The sequence below is a fragment of the Perognathus longimembris genome, chromosome 13 (genome assembly GCF_023159225.1).
Source record: "Perognathus longimembris pacificus isolate PPM17 chromosome 13, ASM2315922v1, whole genome shotgun sequence".
Classification (NCBI taxonomy): Eukaryota; Metazoa; Chordata; class Mammalia; order Rodentia; family Heteromyidae; genus Perognathus; species Perognathus longimembris.
In genome coordinates, this window is record NC_063173.1 from 16,195,242 (window position 1) to 16,211,129 (window position 15,888).

A 15,888-nucleotide genomic window follows, 5' to 3' on the forward strand; every position below is an offset into this window, starting at 1 on the left:
GCAGATAAGTCATAGATTAATCTATCAATGCTCTAAGCATGACACAGATGTCCTTAGTAGACAAATAAATGAATATACTTGTATCATATGTTGTAGAAACATATATATGCATATATATGTATATTTTAAATAATTACAGCAAGCCGAGCATCAGTGGCTCACACCTTTAAGCCTAGCTACTCAGAAGGCCGAGGTCTGAGAATTGCAGTTCAAAGACAGCCCAGGCAGGAAAGCCCTTGAGACTCTTATCTCCAACTAAATTAAAAAGGAAAAAACAAAAGCTGGAAGTAGATCTGTAGCCTTGAGCAAAAATGAAAAAAAAAAAAGGTCAGGGATAGCACTCAGGCCCTAAGTTCAAGCCCAGGACAGGTACACACACACACACACACACACACACACACACACACACACACACACGATTATAGGAATAACACAGAGAAATCAGGTATATGTTTTCAAACTTGGTCAAACCAGAAAATTAAACATTCCCTCACCCAAGAAATGTCACCTGTCTTCATCATTGAGTATATTCATATAGAGTTCAGCTGAGCGTTACCCCAACATCACAGTCTCTCACAAGTCCCATATGTGGAAAACCACTTTCTTTTGCCACAATTTTGCAAAGGCCTTTTTCATCTCACTGTTTCTCAGGCTGTAGATCAGGGGATTCAGCAGAGGTGTGAGCAGAGAGTAAGCCAATGACATCAGTTTCTTGGTGTCTGGCGAATAGCTGGATTTGGGCTGCAGATAAGTCATGCTGGCCGTGCCATAGAAGAGGGTGACAGAAGTGAGATGGGAGGCACAGGTGGAAAAAGCCTTTTGTCTGCCAGTGGTCGATGGCATCTTCAGGATGGCAAAGAGGATTCCAATGTAGGACAAGAGTATCAGCAGGAAGGGGACAATAACAACCAAAATGGTGCCCGTGAAGGCATAGATTTCAAACAAGAAGATGTCTGCACAGACAAGCTCCAGCACTGGGGGAGTCTCACAAAACAGATGGTTAATTTCATTGGGCCCACAAAAGGGAAAACTAAACACCCACGTGGTTTGCACGGTGGCCACGGTGAGCCCCGAGAACCAGGAGAACATCACTGACTTCAGGAAAACCCTCCTGTTCATAATCACCGGGTACGTCAGAGGGTAGCAGATTGCAGCGTAGCGGTCAGCAGCCATCGCTCCCAAGAGAAGACATTCAGTCCCTCCAAAAAGAAGAATGCAATACATCTGCACAAAACAGCCCCCAAACGAGATGATTGCTTTCTCACTGGACAAGATCACCAGCATTTCCGGCATGACAGCTCCGCTGAAACCCAGTTCCACCATGGATAAGTTCTGCAGGAACAGGTACATGGGAATGTGGAGGCTCTGGTCCAGGAAGATGATGACTATGATGATGGCATTTCCCATTAAGGTCACCAGATAAATCGCCAAGAAAGCCCAGAACACCTGCTCTTGTAGTTCAGGAAAATTAGAAAAACCCAACAGGATGAATTCCACCACAGAGCTTTCATTTTGCATTCTCATCTCAGTAGCAGGACCCCCCCTTTTGTTCTGAGGGACAAAGTATCATAAAGAATAAAGTCACATCCAGGCTAAAAGATGAAGCCTGAAATTCTTGGCAGAGGCTACCATGACATGCTGCTTATTCTAACAGGAGTTGAGATTGGCAATTTCGAAGAATGGCTAATAACTTGTAACCATGAATCCCTAAAATACAAATGTAGCAAGCAACCTTAACTCTGAACTCTTGTTTTAAAATTACAATATAACAGCAGGTATTTTCTTGTAGATTTTTGATAGGTAGTAAAGAATTAATTACAACAGGCTAAAGATGTGGTTCATGCAGTAGAGTTTATGCTTAACAACCTAAAAGTTCTGAGTACCGATCCCAGTACCAAAGCAAGAAAGAAAGATTAATTAAACCTATTCTTAAAACACAATGTTACTTTGCCCATTACACATATGCATGCATCTACATTGGGGGTTGTTTTTTTCTGATAGTTGGGCTTGAACTCTGATCCTGAGCACTGACCCTGAGCTTTTTCACTCCGGGCTAACACTCTATCACTTGACCCACAGCTCCACTTCCAGCTTTTTGTGGTTAATTGGAGATAAGAGTCTCACAGACTTTCCTTTCTGGGCTGGCTTCGAACCATAATCCTCAGATCTCAGCCTCCTAAGTAACTAGGACAACAGGAATGAGCCACCAGCACCAGGCTGCTCTTTTTTATTTTATTCATATTTGAATTTAAAATAGAGTTTAAATTGGGTAAATTATCAAAACAACACAGAAAAATTAAAACTAATGGTAATTCACAGTTTAAACTCATTTTGTTTAATATTTATTATAATGCCAAAATACAAGATGCATTTATAGCATTTAGTTAAACAAGAAAAATAAAAACAATTCATTAGTAGATACACAGATACATTTCTTAAAAATTAAATTATAAATGCACTTATCTTAGATGACTTCAACCATACTGATTTCTAAACAGGCTCTACCTGACCAGTTACACTGAAATTTGCCTCAGTGATAAATGTTAGAAGTCTGTCCTTGTGACCATAAACTTGCTTTTACTGCTATAGAAAATACCACTTAGAGTTATTCTGAACCCAAGGCTTACTACCTGTTTCTCCCTCCTTGCCTTCTAACACACACATATATGGTACATGAAGAAGTTCACTAGACCATTATTTCATCAACAAGCCTTGATTAAATACTTCTGTACTCTTACAGAAAAACAGAGCCATACATTCAACAGAGTTCATGTAACCACACTGCACACAGAATCACAACACAACCCCTACCTACCACCTATCACTGTCTAACACCCATCTTGCCACCTTTGTATTTCATTATAGCACTCATCTCCACCAACTGAAATAACACACATGTATTAGAGACTTCATGTTTAGTATCTAACTCCCTCTTCTGGGACATAAACTACAGGAACTTGGTTTCAAAAAGAAGTAATAGATAACTGAGGAGATGATAAACCAATATATAATGAATGGATGGAGGAATAATTACTAAAAATTAATCTCAGGGAGTGGAATTGTGGCTCAAGTAGAATATGAAAACATACACAAGATTATTTTTACATGTACACAAATATATTAACTAAAGTATGGTATATGCAGGGGGAAATTCCAGTGGTGTAACTCCTTTGAACAACTAACTTACAGTCTAAAACAATGACTACCAGGAAGCTGAGATGTGAGCAGAGGGGACTGAGATCAAGGGGAAGGGGGATACAAATTGTGAGAGGAAGGGTGGGAAAATTCAGTCATTCATATATACGATGGAATGCAGTCATAATATTCAGTATACACACACACACACACACACACACACCTATATATATATATATATATAATGGAACTAGGAAAATTGAGGGGTTGGGTGGGGCTGGGAGACAAAGGGTAGAATGATTAAAGGGATGACACTGATAAACATGCATTGTACTAATACACTGACATGGTGAATTGGAACCTCCTTGTATCACTGCTTAAAGATGACAAAACTCTATGAAATTTGTGAGCAAGGATGGATTTGAGGAGACTGGGAGAAAGAAAGGAAGGGGTGATGGGCTGGGAATATGGCCTAGTGGCAAGAGTGCTTACCTCGTATACATGAAGCCTTGGGTTCGATCCCCCAGCACCATACATATAGAAAATGGTCAGAAGTGGCGTTGTGGCTCAAGTGGTAGAGTGCTAGCCTTGAGCAAAAAGAAGCCAGGGACAGTGCTCAGGCCCTGAGTTCAAGCCCCAGGACTAGCAAAAAAAAAAAAAAGGAAGGTGTGATATTGTCAAAAAGAATGGTATTCATTATCTGACTTATGAAATGGTAGCTCCTCTGTACAACACCTGAATAATAATTAAATTATAATTTAAAGATAACAAAATAATAATTTAAAAAATAAATCCCAGACTCTACTCTTAAGGAATATTGTGTCTGGTGGGAAATTAAGTCTAAGACAAGAGAACAGAGATGGTCTAGATTTAATACCTTGCTTCCATAGAAGTTTAAGACACCACTGGGTTTGGGAAACAGTCTTTTTGTTGTTGTTGTTGTTGTTGTTACTGTAAAGGTGATGTACAGAGGGGTTACAGTTACCTAAGTCAGGTAATGAGAACATTTCTTACTGAACAGTGTCACCCCTTCCCTCACTTTCTCAGAGATTTTCCCTCTTGCCCCCCCAAGCAGTTGTATAGTTCATTTTCAACATAGTGCCTCATGAGTACCACTGCTGCATTTGTTCACTCTTTCTCCCACCATCTCTGTGTTTCCCCCTTCCCTCCCCAAAACAGATAAACTCATGAACAAGGAAAAAGGTACAGGAAACAGAAACAGCAACAAAGGAGAAAAAAATAACAGAAAAACCCTCTTGTTTCTATTTCTTGGAGTTCATTTAGATCAGTATCATTTTTATATGATCGTATGCATGTAGCTATTGAGCCTTTGTGATCCACTCCTAAGAATATCCTCCATTGGTCTCACTGTGTGAATGTGGGAGGCACTCTTGGCTCTGCCATGGCCACCAAAATGACACTCTGCTTCTCCCTGCACTCAAGTCCACTTTTCCAGCTCTGTGGTTGGGAGCAGTGATATATCCCTAGGCATGCCTTTGAGATCTGAGTCTGCTGAGTTCTCTGATTTTCTGATAGGAAACTGCAGGCTGCACAAGCTCCATTTCATTCTGAAGGGAGGCTAGAACCGCAGGAGGTAGGTCCTTAGGAGACACTCATGCTGCCCAATTGTCTTGGAGATAGCCTGTCCCACAGGGAGCTAACCATTTTCCCTCCCCACTCAAAGCCCTTCCAGAGCCTCTCTCTAGGCAAACTCTACATTCTCTACATCCCCCAGAATGATGTTCCTTATTGCTCGCATTCCCCTCACTAGCAGTATCCATAAGTCTTGAGAACCTGGAATACCTCTAGCCTCAACATTGACACTGACACTGTCCAGGCTATGGCTGCCTTCCGTTCCTGATTTCCTCCCATCTTTACACAGATCCTTCTGGCTTTCCATGCTTTATAGCTTCTCTTCCAATCTGTACCTCATACCACCAACATAATAAGGTATCATCTGGCCTCCCAAATTTTCAGGTCTCTCCTGAACCACAAATTAAAATGCTCTCTTCTCAGGCTTGCATAGAAGGAAAACCAGTGTGTAACAACTCTCTTAGAAATTTAAATGAAGAAATACTTCTCAGTGGACATCACTGAATGTCACTGATGGAAGAGCCATCTGGCGGAGGAAAACAGCACAAGAAAGACACATGACAGGGGCTGGGGATATGGCCTAGTGGCAAGAGTGCTTGCCTTGTATACATGAGGCCCTGGGTTCAATTCCCCACCACCACATATACAGAAAACGGCCAGAAGTGGCGCTGTGGCTCAAGTGTCAGAGTGCTAGCCTTGAGCAAAAAAAAAAAGAAGCCAGGGACAGTGCTCAGGCCCTGAGTCCAAGGCCCAGGACTGGCAAAAAAAAAAAAAAAAAGACACATGACAAAGGGTGAACAAATGCAGCAGTGGTACTCAGTAGACACTAGATTGAAAATGAGCTATACAACTGGTAGGTGGAGACAGGAGAGGAAAACGGAGAGAAAGCAAGGGAAGAGGTGACATTGTCCAAAAAGAAAGGTCATCTTTATCTGACTTATGTAACTGTAACCCCTCTGAACATCCCCTTTATAATAACCATAAAAAATTAAAATAAAGAGAGGCACATGAATAGCCAAAGCTATTCATGACAAATAGTGGAGACCAAATGTATAAGGCTTTGAAAAAGAAGCCAGAGGATGGAAGCAGCCTGAAGACCTGCCATGTCTATGTTCCGAGCAGTAAGACATTAGCAATAAGTAATTACATAACTGGGAGATGTTAAAAACCAAAATACCTATATTAACTTCTCACTGAAAATTGTATCAAGTGATTTCTTTGTTCATGTGAGAAAGTCAATTGCTCTGCCATTCATAGTCACATAAGAATAAGAGTTAGGAGTTACAGGATAGCTTGCTTGCACAAATCATCAATTCACAGAGATAGGTAGGGGCAGGATGAAGGTGATCAGAAATAAAGTAAATCCTCTAAAAACATGAAACCCAGAGGAAAGAATTAATGTTATTATAATAATTAATATTAACTTTAATAATATATATGAAGGTGTCAAAACATGCCCTAAAATAAATAAAAATTAAGTAAGTACCATTTCAAATGGACAAAATAATATATTCACTAAAAACAAAAACAAAATTTAGAGGATCTAATTTTAAAATAGACAAACTTCAGAGGATTGGTAAGGTAAAATTATTCGGGAGTAGAGAGGGGTTGGTTCTAAATTAGTGTCTTCACAGGGATTTAAAGAAAAACTGAACCTGAAAGTCTGTTACCTTTTCCCTTTAACACAAAATGACCTAATGTAAACTGGGCTATGTAATTCACTGACATGATCTACTGGCTGCAGCATTAATTTACTTTACAACTTGGGCAAACAATTCTTTCCTCTGGGTTTCATGATTTAGAGGACTTACTTTATTTCTGATCACCTTCATCCTGCCCCTACTATCTCTGTGAATTGATGATTTGTGCAAGCAAGCTACCCTGTAACTTCTAACTCTTATTCTTATGTGACTATGAATGGCAGAGCAATTGACTTTCTCACATGAACAGAGAAATCACTTGATACAATTTTCAGTGAGAAGAACTGTAAACTCACACTCAGGTATAATCTTTATTTACTTACCTATTGATTGTCCCTGATTTTTCACCTCATTTGGTGAGATATTTTATCTCTTTCACTCAGAAAAAAACCCAAAAAACAATGCATCAACACAATTCAGTGATTGCGTGCATTGATTTTATAACATTGTCTAACCTGGGAAAAGCGTCTCTGGAGGGTGTATGTCCCATTTGTGCAGACTTTCCCTATGGAGATGAAGTTCAGTCAAACACACAAACTTGGAACAGCCACTTCTCCAGGTGCCCACTGGGAATAACAAACATGTCTTCCCACAAGTGACTCAATCCCACCATGACTTCCCCCACAAAGAAAATGAAGGCTGAGAAAGGGTGGATGTTGGTAACTTGGCACAGGGAAGAAGGTAGAAGGGGATACAGGCACAGGATCTAGGTAAGGACTTGATTGCAATGGTAGGAATTGTGTTGAGGCCAGTAGACAAAAATTACTTTGTAGAAAGCCCAAATATCATCATATATTGATCATTTTTTTATATTTTCTAGTAGGAATATGGAAATGCTAAAATTTGGGTGAAGATATTTTTGGATAAAAAAATGTCTGTCATATAAATTCACAGTTGAAGCTTTTTAACTTAAAGTCAAAATATCTGTGCTAACTAGATGACTTCGAATAACCAAGAAACTTCTGTAGCTCTATTTTTTTTTTTGGTAAAATAAAGATACAGTCTGTAGAAGAGTCAAGGGACTTGGAGCTTAGTTTAAACATCAACTTAAGCCATTGCACTTAAACCATCAGTGCTACCATTGGCTAATTCCCAGCGAGAGAACAGAGATGAATGAATCTTCAGGGCTGGCTTTATCCAGTCCTCAGATGTTGTGGTCAAGATCTGACTTACATTCTCCATTTCTCATCCTAGAGCAGGTTCCATTCTCTGTCCAGTGGCTTCTAAAAACACTTAAGGATATATCTTCTCTAACCTGTGTCTAGTGAAAAATGTAGTGTACATCCTGAACAAAAAGAAATTTCATTCACAAAAATAATAATTCAAGGACTTTTCCTATATTCTTTACTAGGTGCAATCATTTGCCCATCCATGGACCAAAACTGTGACTATCAATGGAATGCGATATACTACCTAATATGTAAATATTTTGGTATCTACCCCAAACTGGATGTGGTTGAAATCCCAACTATCCACCATACATACCTTCAGATGTTTCTTATTGTTGTTGGTTTGGTTTGGTTTTAGTTTTTCTTTAGTGGCACTGAGGTTTGAACTCAGGGCCTCGTCTGGAAGGCAGGCACTTGACCAGTTGAGCCACATTGTCAGCCCTTTTTCTTTCCTTGTTATTCCTATAAGGTTGCATATTTTCCCTCAAAAAATTAATTAACGCAGAAAGATCATCTTAAGAATTGGTAAAGGAAAAACTAGATATCTATGAGAAAGAATAGAATTGGACATTTACCATTCACCAACACAAAACTTAAATGTAAAGCCTGAAACCAACCCATAAAACTGCTAGAAGAAAACAGGGGAGGAAAAGCTCTCATGCAGTAGGTTATGGATATGACAAAAAAAGCAAAAATTGACATGTAGTACACCATTAGAAAAATTAAAAGGTCCTACATAGCAAAGGAAACAACAAAAAAGTGACAAGTATACTACACCTGAGCCACTTCCCACATCCCAACTTCATTTTTTAATTAGCTAAAGCCCATACTTTGTGTTTACTCCATTACTTTTAGAGAAAATTAAGGTTTAGGAAAAACTTGAGAAGATAGCACCTTATTACATACATTAAAATTTTGTTAAGAATAAAATAAATATCAAGAAACTAGTACTTGAAGTGTCGGGGAGGGAGGGAATTAAGGCATGAAGAGGAAAGGTGGGAGAATGTAGTCATAATATTTAATATATATTGTGTGAAAATGGAAGCAGGAAAATTGAGAGGATGAGTGAGGTTGGAAAGGATGTAGGCGAAGGGCAGAAGAGGTAACTTTGATCAAGATGCATTATATACATAAATTGGCATGTAGAATTGTAACTCCTTTGAACAAATACTTAAAGACAATAAAATTATAATTTAAAAATTTGGTATGAGACAAAGCTTATATTAAATGTGCTCGCCACAAAGAAAGATAAAGACTATGCCTATTACCTTGATTATGGTTTCATTTATGTGTATGTATATGCCCAAATTCATCCAACTGTATACATAAAATATATTACTATTTATTCATTGTGCCTCAAGAAACCTGTATTTTTCAAAAGGAAATGAAGAAAGTCCCTATCTACTCTATAGGACCATTCCTGCACACAGTCTTTTCTATTGTTTATGTCTTATATTAGTATGGTACATCAGTTTACAACTGAGGACTCAATATTGATAGAGTATTATTAACTATGTTTTCATTAAGCCTCATACTTTGCATTTTAGAGTTCTATAGGTTTTGGCAAATGTAACTGGATCCACCATTATAATGTCAAAACAGAAGTTTCACTGCCCTCGTAGCAGTAAGTATGTCAGCCACTGAACTTTGTACTGTCCCCATGGTTTAAGCATTTGCCTAATGGCGTATATTTGGAATTGTACAATATATGGCCTTTCAGAATGGCTTTTATTTTACTTGGCAATTGCATGTAGGCCCCCATCTATTTCCTTTCCTGTCTCAAAAGTTTAAACTGGCTGAAGTGTAAAAGCAGGCCACTAAATGAGGGTGTGGAGCCTTGGGAGCTCTAATTAACTGCTGATAAGAATGCAAAATGGATGGCCCTCTGGAAGGCAGTGTGGTAGTTTCTTACTAAGCTAAACACAGTCTTACCACCTATGTGATTCAGATAATTACTTAAAAGAATTTGCAACACGGCCATTCAATGGTTTTTGTTACAACTTTATTCATAATCACCAGACACTGGAAGAAACCAAGATGCCTTTCAACAGGTGACTGGATAAATAAACCTTTGGGATATCTATGTAATGAATCTTAGTCAGTGATTAAAATGTGGAAGTAAACTATTTGGGCTACAGTCCAAATACAGAGCTCTCAGCAGGGGAGCAACCATGGGAAAGAAGCACCAGAAGGTCATTCCAGACTTACTCAAAGGTCTAGAAAATATAAATAAAACAAAATTAATCAAATTGTTTCTTCCTGAACCACAACAAAAAGAATAGCAGAGGAACACAAGAGGAGCTTATGAGCACCAGGCCAGGAGAGTCCAAAATCCATCAGAACAAAGGGTGAACAAATTCAACTGTGGTACTCATTGGACACTGTTGAAAATGAACTATTCAACTTGTGAGTGGAAACAGGAAGGGAAAACTGGGAGACAGCCAGGGAAGGAGTGACATTGTCCAAAAGGAAATGTACTCATTTCCTGACTTAGGTAACTGTAACCCCTCTGTACATCACCTTTATAATAATGAAATAAATAAAAATAGAGGCTTGTACAATTCTGTAAATTTGCTTTAAAATCACTGAATTGTAAAGTTATTAAAGCAAGTATTTTTAGGGTTTATATGTAACTCAACAAATCTATCTTTTTTGTTTTGTAACTTTTGGACAATAACCTTTATTAGTGTATTTTCCAATTACATATAACCCTGAGCTAGTTCATTTATACATTTATCATTTAGTCTGTGACCTTTACATGGATTTTGCTCTAAATTCTCTAATGAGTACATTTTCATAAGCGTCAGGAACACAAATAATTTTAAATATTACAACCTTATCTTTTTAAAGAATGTTTTTTAAAATCCATCAGAAAAAGAAGATCACAAAACAGAGAGCGTCACAGAAACACGAGAAGATTCGCAAGACACCAATATTCCAAAGGCAAATTTACCTCCCTCTCTCAGCTCCCAGTAGAGTCACCAAAAAGCATCATTGGTAAGAGAAGACCTCAGAGGGTCCTTGGTCTCTCTGAAGAGAAATTCCAGGGCAGATGCACAGAGTTTTAACAGAGTGAGATTTATTAAAATTACACATTCAGAGAAATGTGAGAGCTCACAGCCCAATCAAGCAGCCAGTACACAGAGCTCTCAGGTCTGATGAACTTCTATAGGCTGTAGATTAGACCTGCTAAACGTTATATACATAATGATGGAGGTTTTGAAGAAATGGGAAGGTTTTTCCTGGAAGGGACTGGATACGTCCATTTGGAACAAAAATGGTGAATTTGTGAGGTGGTGCATGTAATTAATGCTAATCAAGTCTCTCTTGCCAATATTTGTACAGATATTTTATGCAGAAATGGAACAAAAGGGGATTCACAGACAAAGAAGGATGTGGGCAGAATTTAGGATTGAAGTGGGGAATTGAAAGTTCTAACTTACTCCTTGTGGGTTGTGGGGCCTCATTCTATCTCTCTTCCTAAGACTCAGGCCCTCTTCCTCATTTTTGCTGATCTTCTGTGGCAGAAGGAGTGGGGGGGGGGAGCTTTCTGGGATCTCTTTTATAAGGACTCCAATCCAGTTCAAAACTTATTACCTCCCAAAGACTCGTGTCCAAATATTGTCATATTGGAGATTAAGATTTCAAACACAGGGCTGGGGATATGGCCTAGTGGCAAGAGCGCTTGCCTCATATACTTGAAGCCCTGGGTTCGATTCCCCAGCACCACATATACAGAAAATGGCCAGAAGTGGCGCTGTGACTCAAGTGGTAGAGTGCTAGCCTTGAGCAAAAAGAAGCCAGGGACAGTGCTCAGGCTCTGAGTTCAAGGCCCAGGACTGGCCAAATATATATATATGTGTATATATATATATGTATATATTTCAAGCACATCAATTTGGGGACAAGAAGGACACAAACACTCAGACTATAGAAGCAGACTCCATTTCAAATACACAATGGGTCAGTGGGGATTTACAGCCATAGAGCAGGGTGGTGTTTGTGGATAGAAAATCACTAAGAGGAAAATGCAGGGATCTTGAGGATTCTAGCTAAACTAAGTTGACAGAATTCCTGCTGATGGCAAGCCAGCATGATCAGACATCCACTAGGAGGCCATAGGAGATGAGGAACCCGATTGTACAGGAAGGATGAGCAGATATAGAGTGGGGATGGAATGGGGAAGGCCTACAAATAGATTTAAGAAGATTCTAGTCGTGCTAGTCTCCAAAAAGGATGAGGCCAAATTGAGAAAAGGACTTAAAGGGCCTGGAATAAAGTTTGGTTAAGGAGGGAGTGCCCATCATGCATCATCAAATCTTATATTTCTCCACCATTATTTTTCAGAGGATATTAACCAAAGTTACAAACTGCTAGACTGATATAGAGAAAGGTGTTTTGTTATTCAACCATCACAGGTTTTTAGAGGTTTGTACCAAAGGTCTAAAGACTTTTGTAACAAACATGAGCTTAGTAATGTGTATGTTTCGTATGTATGATAAGAGATGTGCAAAGAATGAGAGGGCTTTGAATTTCAGCATAAATGCTGCCACCTTATAAAAAGATATGCGAACTTTTTAAAGAAATGACAAGACAAAGTAAAGGCACTTTTCATCTCTGTGGGTGACCAAGAGGAGAAAACCCAGGAGTAACAATAAAAACTAGTTAGTAAAGCCTGTTAATGTAGAGTCCCTACTGGGCCATCTCCATGCCCCCCAAATTTCTGTTGTGTTCAGGGGCTAACTTTTATTCTCCTTGGAGAAGAGTGAGAGGACATTACTTGTGCAAATCTATACCTTGCTTTTATTCTGTGTCAGGACACTGCAAATCTCTGGATAGGCAATGGTATGTATGCATAATCAGTATTCATGGTCCCTGTCTTACTTTTATATCTGTATCCCCAGTGGTTTAGACTATAAAAGACTATACAAATATTTCCTGAAAGTATTTCCACAAGCCCTCTCTGAAATAAGCAAGAAAGACTTAGGATAGAAAGTATTCTCCAGCCAAGTGCTGGCGGCTCACACCTGTAATCATAGCTACTCAAGAGACTGAAGTTTGATTACAGTTCAAAGCCAGCCAGAGCAGGAAAGACAATGAGACTCATATCTCCAGTTAACCACCAGAAAATCAGAAGTGGCACTGTGGCTCAAAGTGGTAGAGTAGTGCACTAGCCTTGAGCTGAAGAGCTCAGGGACAGCACCCATGCCCAGAGTTCAAGCCCCAAGACTGACAAAAAAAAAAAAAGTATTCTCCATAAAAAAAAAATCTTTAAATAGATAGACAAAACATAAAATACATAACAATACAATGTTATATTGGGGTAGGGGTGGGGTTGTAGCTTTCTATCTTCCCATCTAGTTTTCTATCATTCATTATTATATTACAATTATGATTCTGTCCTAAAATGGATAGACAACTGGCATGGAATGATGATCAAAAAAGAAATTTAAGCCCCAAATTCAAGAACTCATTGGGCAGGTAGATTCAGTATAATCATTAGCATCAAGGGGAATCTCCTTAAATTATAATGGAAGGAAAAAAAGTCAAAAGCATGATCATGGGGCATAGTAACACTTAAGTCTCAGGTGACACAGGAGACATTGCTCATCACCTACAAAGAGAACTTGCCAAGCTGGGCACCAGTGGCTCACACCTGTAATCCTAGCTACTTGGCAGGCTGAAATCTAAGGATTGCACTTCAAAGCCAGCATGGGCAGGAAAGTCCATGAGACTCTTACCTCAAAAAAAAAAAAAAACTACTCAGAAAAAGCTGGAAGTGGTGCTGTGGCTCAAATGGTAAAGGGCTGGCCTTGAGCAAAAGAAACTTAGGAACAGCACCCTGGCCCTGAATTCAAGCCTTATAACTGGCACAGAGAGAGAGAGAGAGAGAGAGAGAGAGAGAGAGAGAGAGAGAGAGAGAGAGAGAGAGAGAGAGAGAGAGAGAGAGAGAGAGAGAGAGAGAGAGAGAGAGAGAGAGAGAGAGAGAGAGAGAGAGAGAGAGAGAACTAGTCAAGAATAGTGTCCCCAGAAGTTTTAGGAAGAAAATGAAAAAAAAAGAGAAAATCAGACAGGTACAGAAGCACACTCTGTTATCTCAGCACTTGAGAAACAGAAGAAGGATTGTGAGTTTGAGGCAAGCCTGGACTATATTGAGAGATACTGTCAAGACAAAGAAGCAAGAGGACAAGAAAGGGAGAGAGGAGGAGGAGGAAATACAATGGTCACCAGAGTCTGTCAGCCATGGGTTCTAATTTCTAATATTCTAAGAGGACAAACACAGCACCCTTCTTAAGAGAAAAAGAATAAAGCCCACCCTCAAGCTCACTGAAAAGCAGATTTCTTTGACACTGTTGGAACACAGACCATAGATGTTAAGGACCTGAAGGTGGCAATGAAGGTCCTGAGCTTTAACTAAGGAAAGAAAAACAAAAATAAAAACAAGAAAATGGTAAGTGCAATTGATAAGGAAGGGATAAGGAATAATGAGCTTCAGTTGATTTTTTGACAATGATGACTCAGAAACTGAGAAATGATGCCAAAGAAGAAACTCTGAAGGTTTTCTATCTCTTCAATGATAATGAAATTGGGAAGGTACCATTCAAACATCTGAGATGTGTGGCCAAGGGGTGGGGCATGAAGCTGACTGATGAGTCAATACAGAAAATGACTGCTGAAGTTCATGAAGATACAGATGGAGAAGCCAGGAAACAGGGAGTTTCTGCAAGTCATGAAGAAGACCAGACTCCATCCAGATCAGTCTTTTCTACTGCAAGTAAGCACCTGACAAGGCTTAGAGCCTGCCATGGTGTGAGATCTGGCTCTTGAATACATAACCCATCCACCTCTTGCAGACCTCTCCCCTCATATAACTACGGGAGGAGATGATCTTGAATCTATTTTTTAAATTTACTTTAATAAGTAATAATAATAATAATAATAAATAATAAAATTATTTTTCAAATGGCTTGATGATTAATTCTCAAGAGCCAAATGGAAGTAGGTTCAAGTGAAGCAGAGGATCTTCAAGTCTGACCATAGCCATTTCATCTCACATTGCTTCACTCTGGTCATTCCTTCTACACAAAGGCAAACACTGAGCAACTTCTTAGATGAGTGCTTATATCACTGTCACCACACACGACAGTCACTCTTCAATGGTTCCCACTGTCAGTTGAACCTAAATACACACTCATTTGGCATGTGTTGGTGTTGTTTATTTTGTTTTAAACATAAATTCCTACTTTGAGGAGAAGAAAGTATGGAACTATCAAAGTATAGGCTCTAACCCTCCAGGAATCCTGAGCCACCATTTATAGAAAAGAAGGCGCACAGTGTCTCCTAGAACTTTTGCTGTGGTTGTGTAAGATGTTTTATCAATGAGTGCGTAACTATAGTCAATTTCAATAGAAAAATATATGAGATCATTTCCAAGGTAAGGTCTAGCCCAAACCTTAAGCAGTGAAGTCAGAAGTAATCCTCAGGATTAAGGTTGATAGCATTCAAATACGACCCTAAAATGGCTCTTTATGAAGCCCTACGTCAAAGAGCAGACAAAAAAGCTTAGCCTTCAGATAGGCATGGTAGAAAAAGGGAAAAGTTCTCCTATGATGTATTTCAGAATGGAAGATTCAGGTGTGTCAGTGCCCGGATGTGGCTGGGATGAAACTGGTCTTCTGTTCCTTGGGTGTTGTGAGCTTGATGCTGCCAGTTTTAGCCATATCTGTTTACACATTGATGTGAGGAGGAGCTAGATCACAGACACACAGACACACAGATATGATAGAGATGGTAGACAAAGCAGCCTGCTGAGACTCTTCACACTAAAACTTCAGAATACAGCCACCTTGTTTTTATTTTCCTTTGTGTCTCAATCTGACTTAATGTCCACCTTTCTAACCACTGAGTCCCAGAAGTGATTAGATCATGGAGGCAATCAAGCTACATACACAGACCCCACCTTAACATCGCCACCTACTTACTGACGTAAATTCAATCTTTTATTTTTGGCAGCCCTTCCCCGCACATTCCCAAGAAGAGTCGGAAGTCAATCTGACTTCTTCAGAGACCTACAAAAGGACACTTTCCTTTTAAAAGTCCAACGTAAGAAAGAGAAATGGAAGGATTTCAGAAAAACTCACAACAAATGTCTTCTTACCCGTGGCTCATGGCTGCCTCCCATTCCCACACTCATCTCTTCTTCTTAGAGTCATCAGACTTAACAAATATAAAGACAGGATGTTTAGTTACGTTTATGTTTTAGATAAACAACACATCATTGCATGTGTTTG

At 39.2% G+C, this 15,888-nt stretch overlaps 1 protein-coding gene across 1 annotated transcript; it reads right to left on the minus strand.

The window, feature by feature from the left end:
• Window positions 1-573: 573 nt before the first annotated feature.
• On the minus strand, window positions 574-1,524 carry LOC125362433 (olfactory receptor 10A3). Its single transcript, XM_048361281.1, has one exon. The coding sequence runs from the start codon at window positions 1,522-1,524 to the stop codon at window positions 574-576; it is 951 nt and encodes a 316-aa protein (XP_048217238.1).
• Between the last annotated feature and the right edge of the window lie 14,364 nt (window positions 1,525-15,888).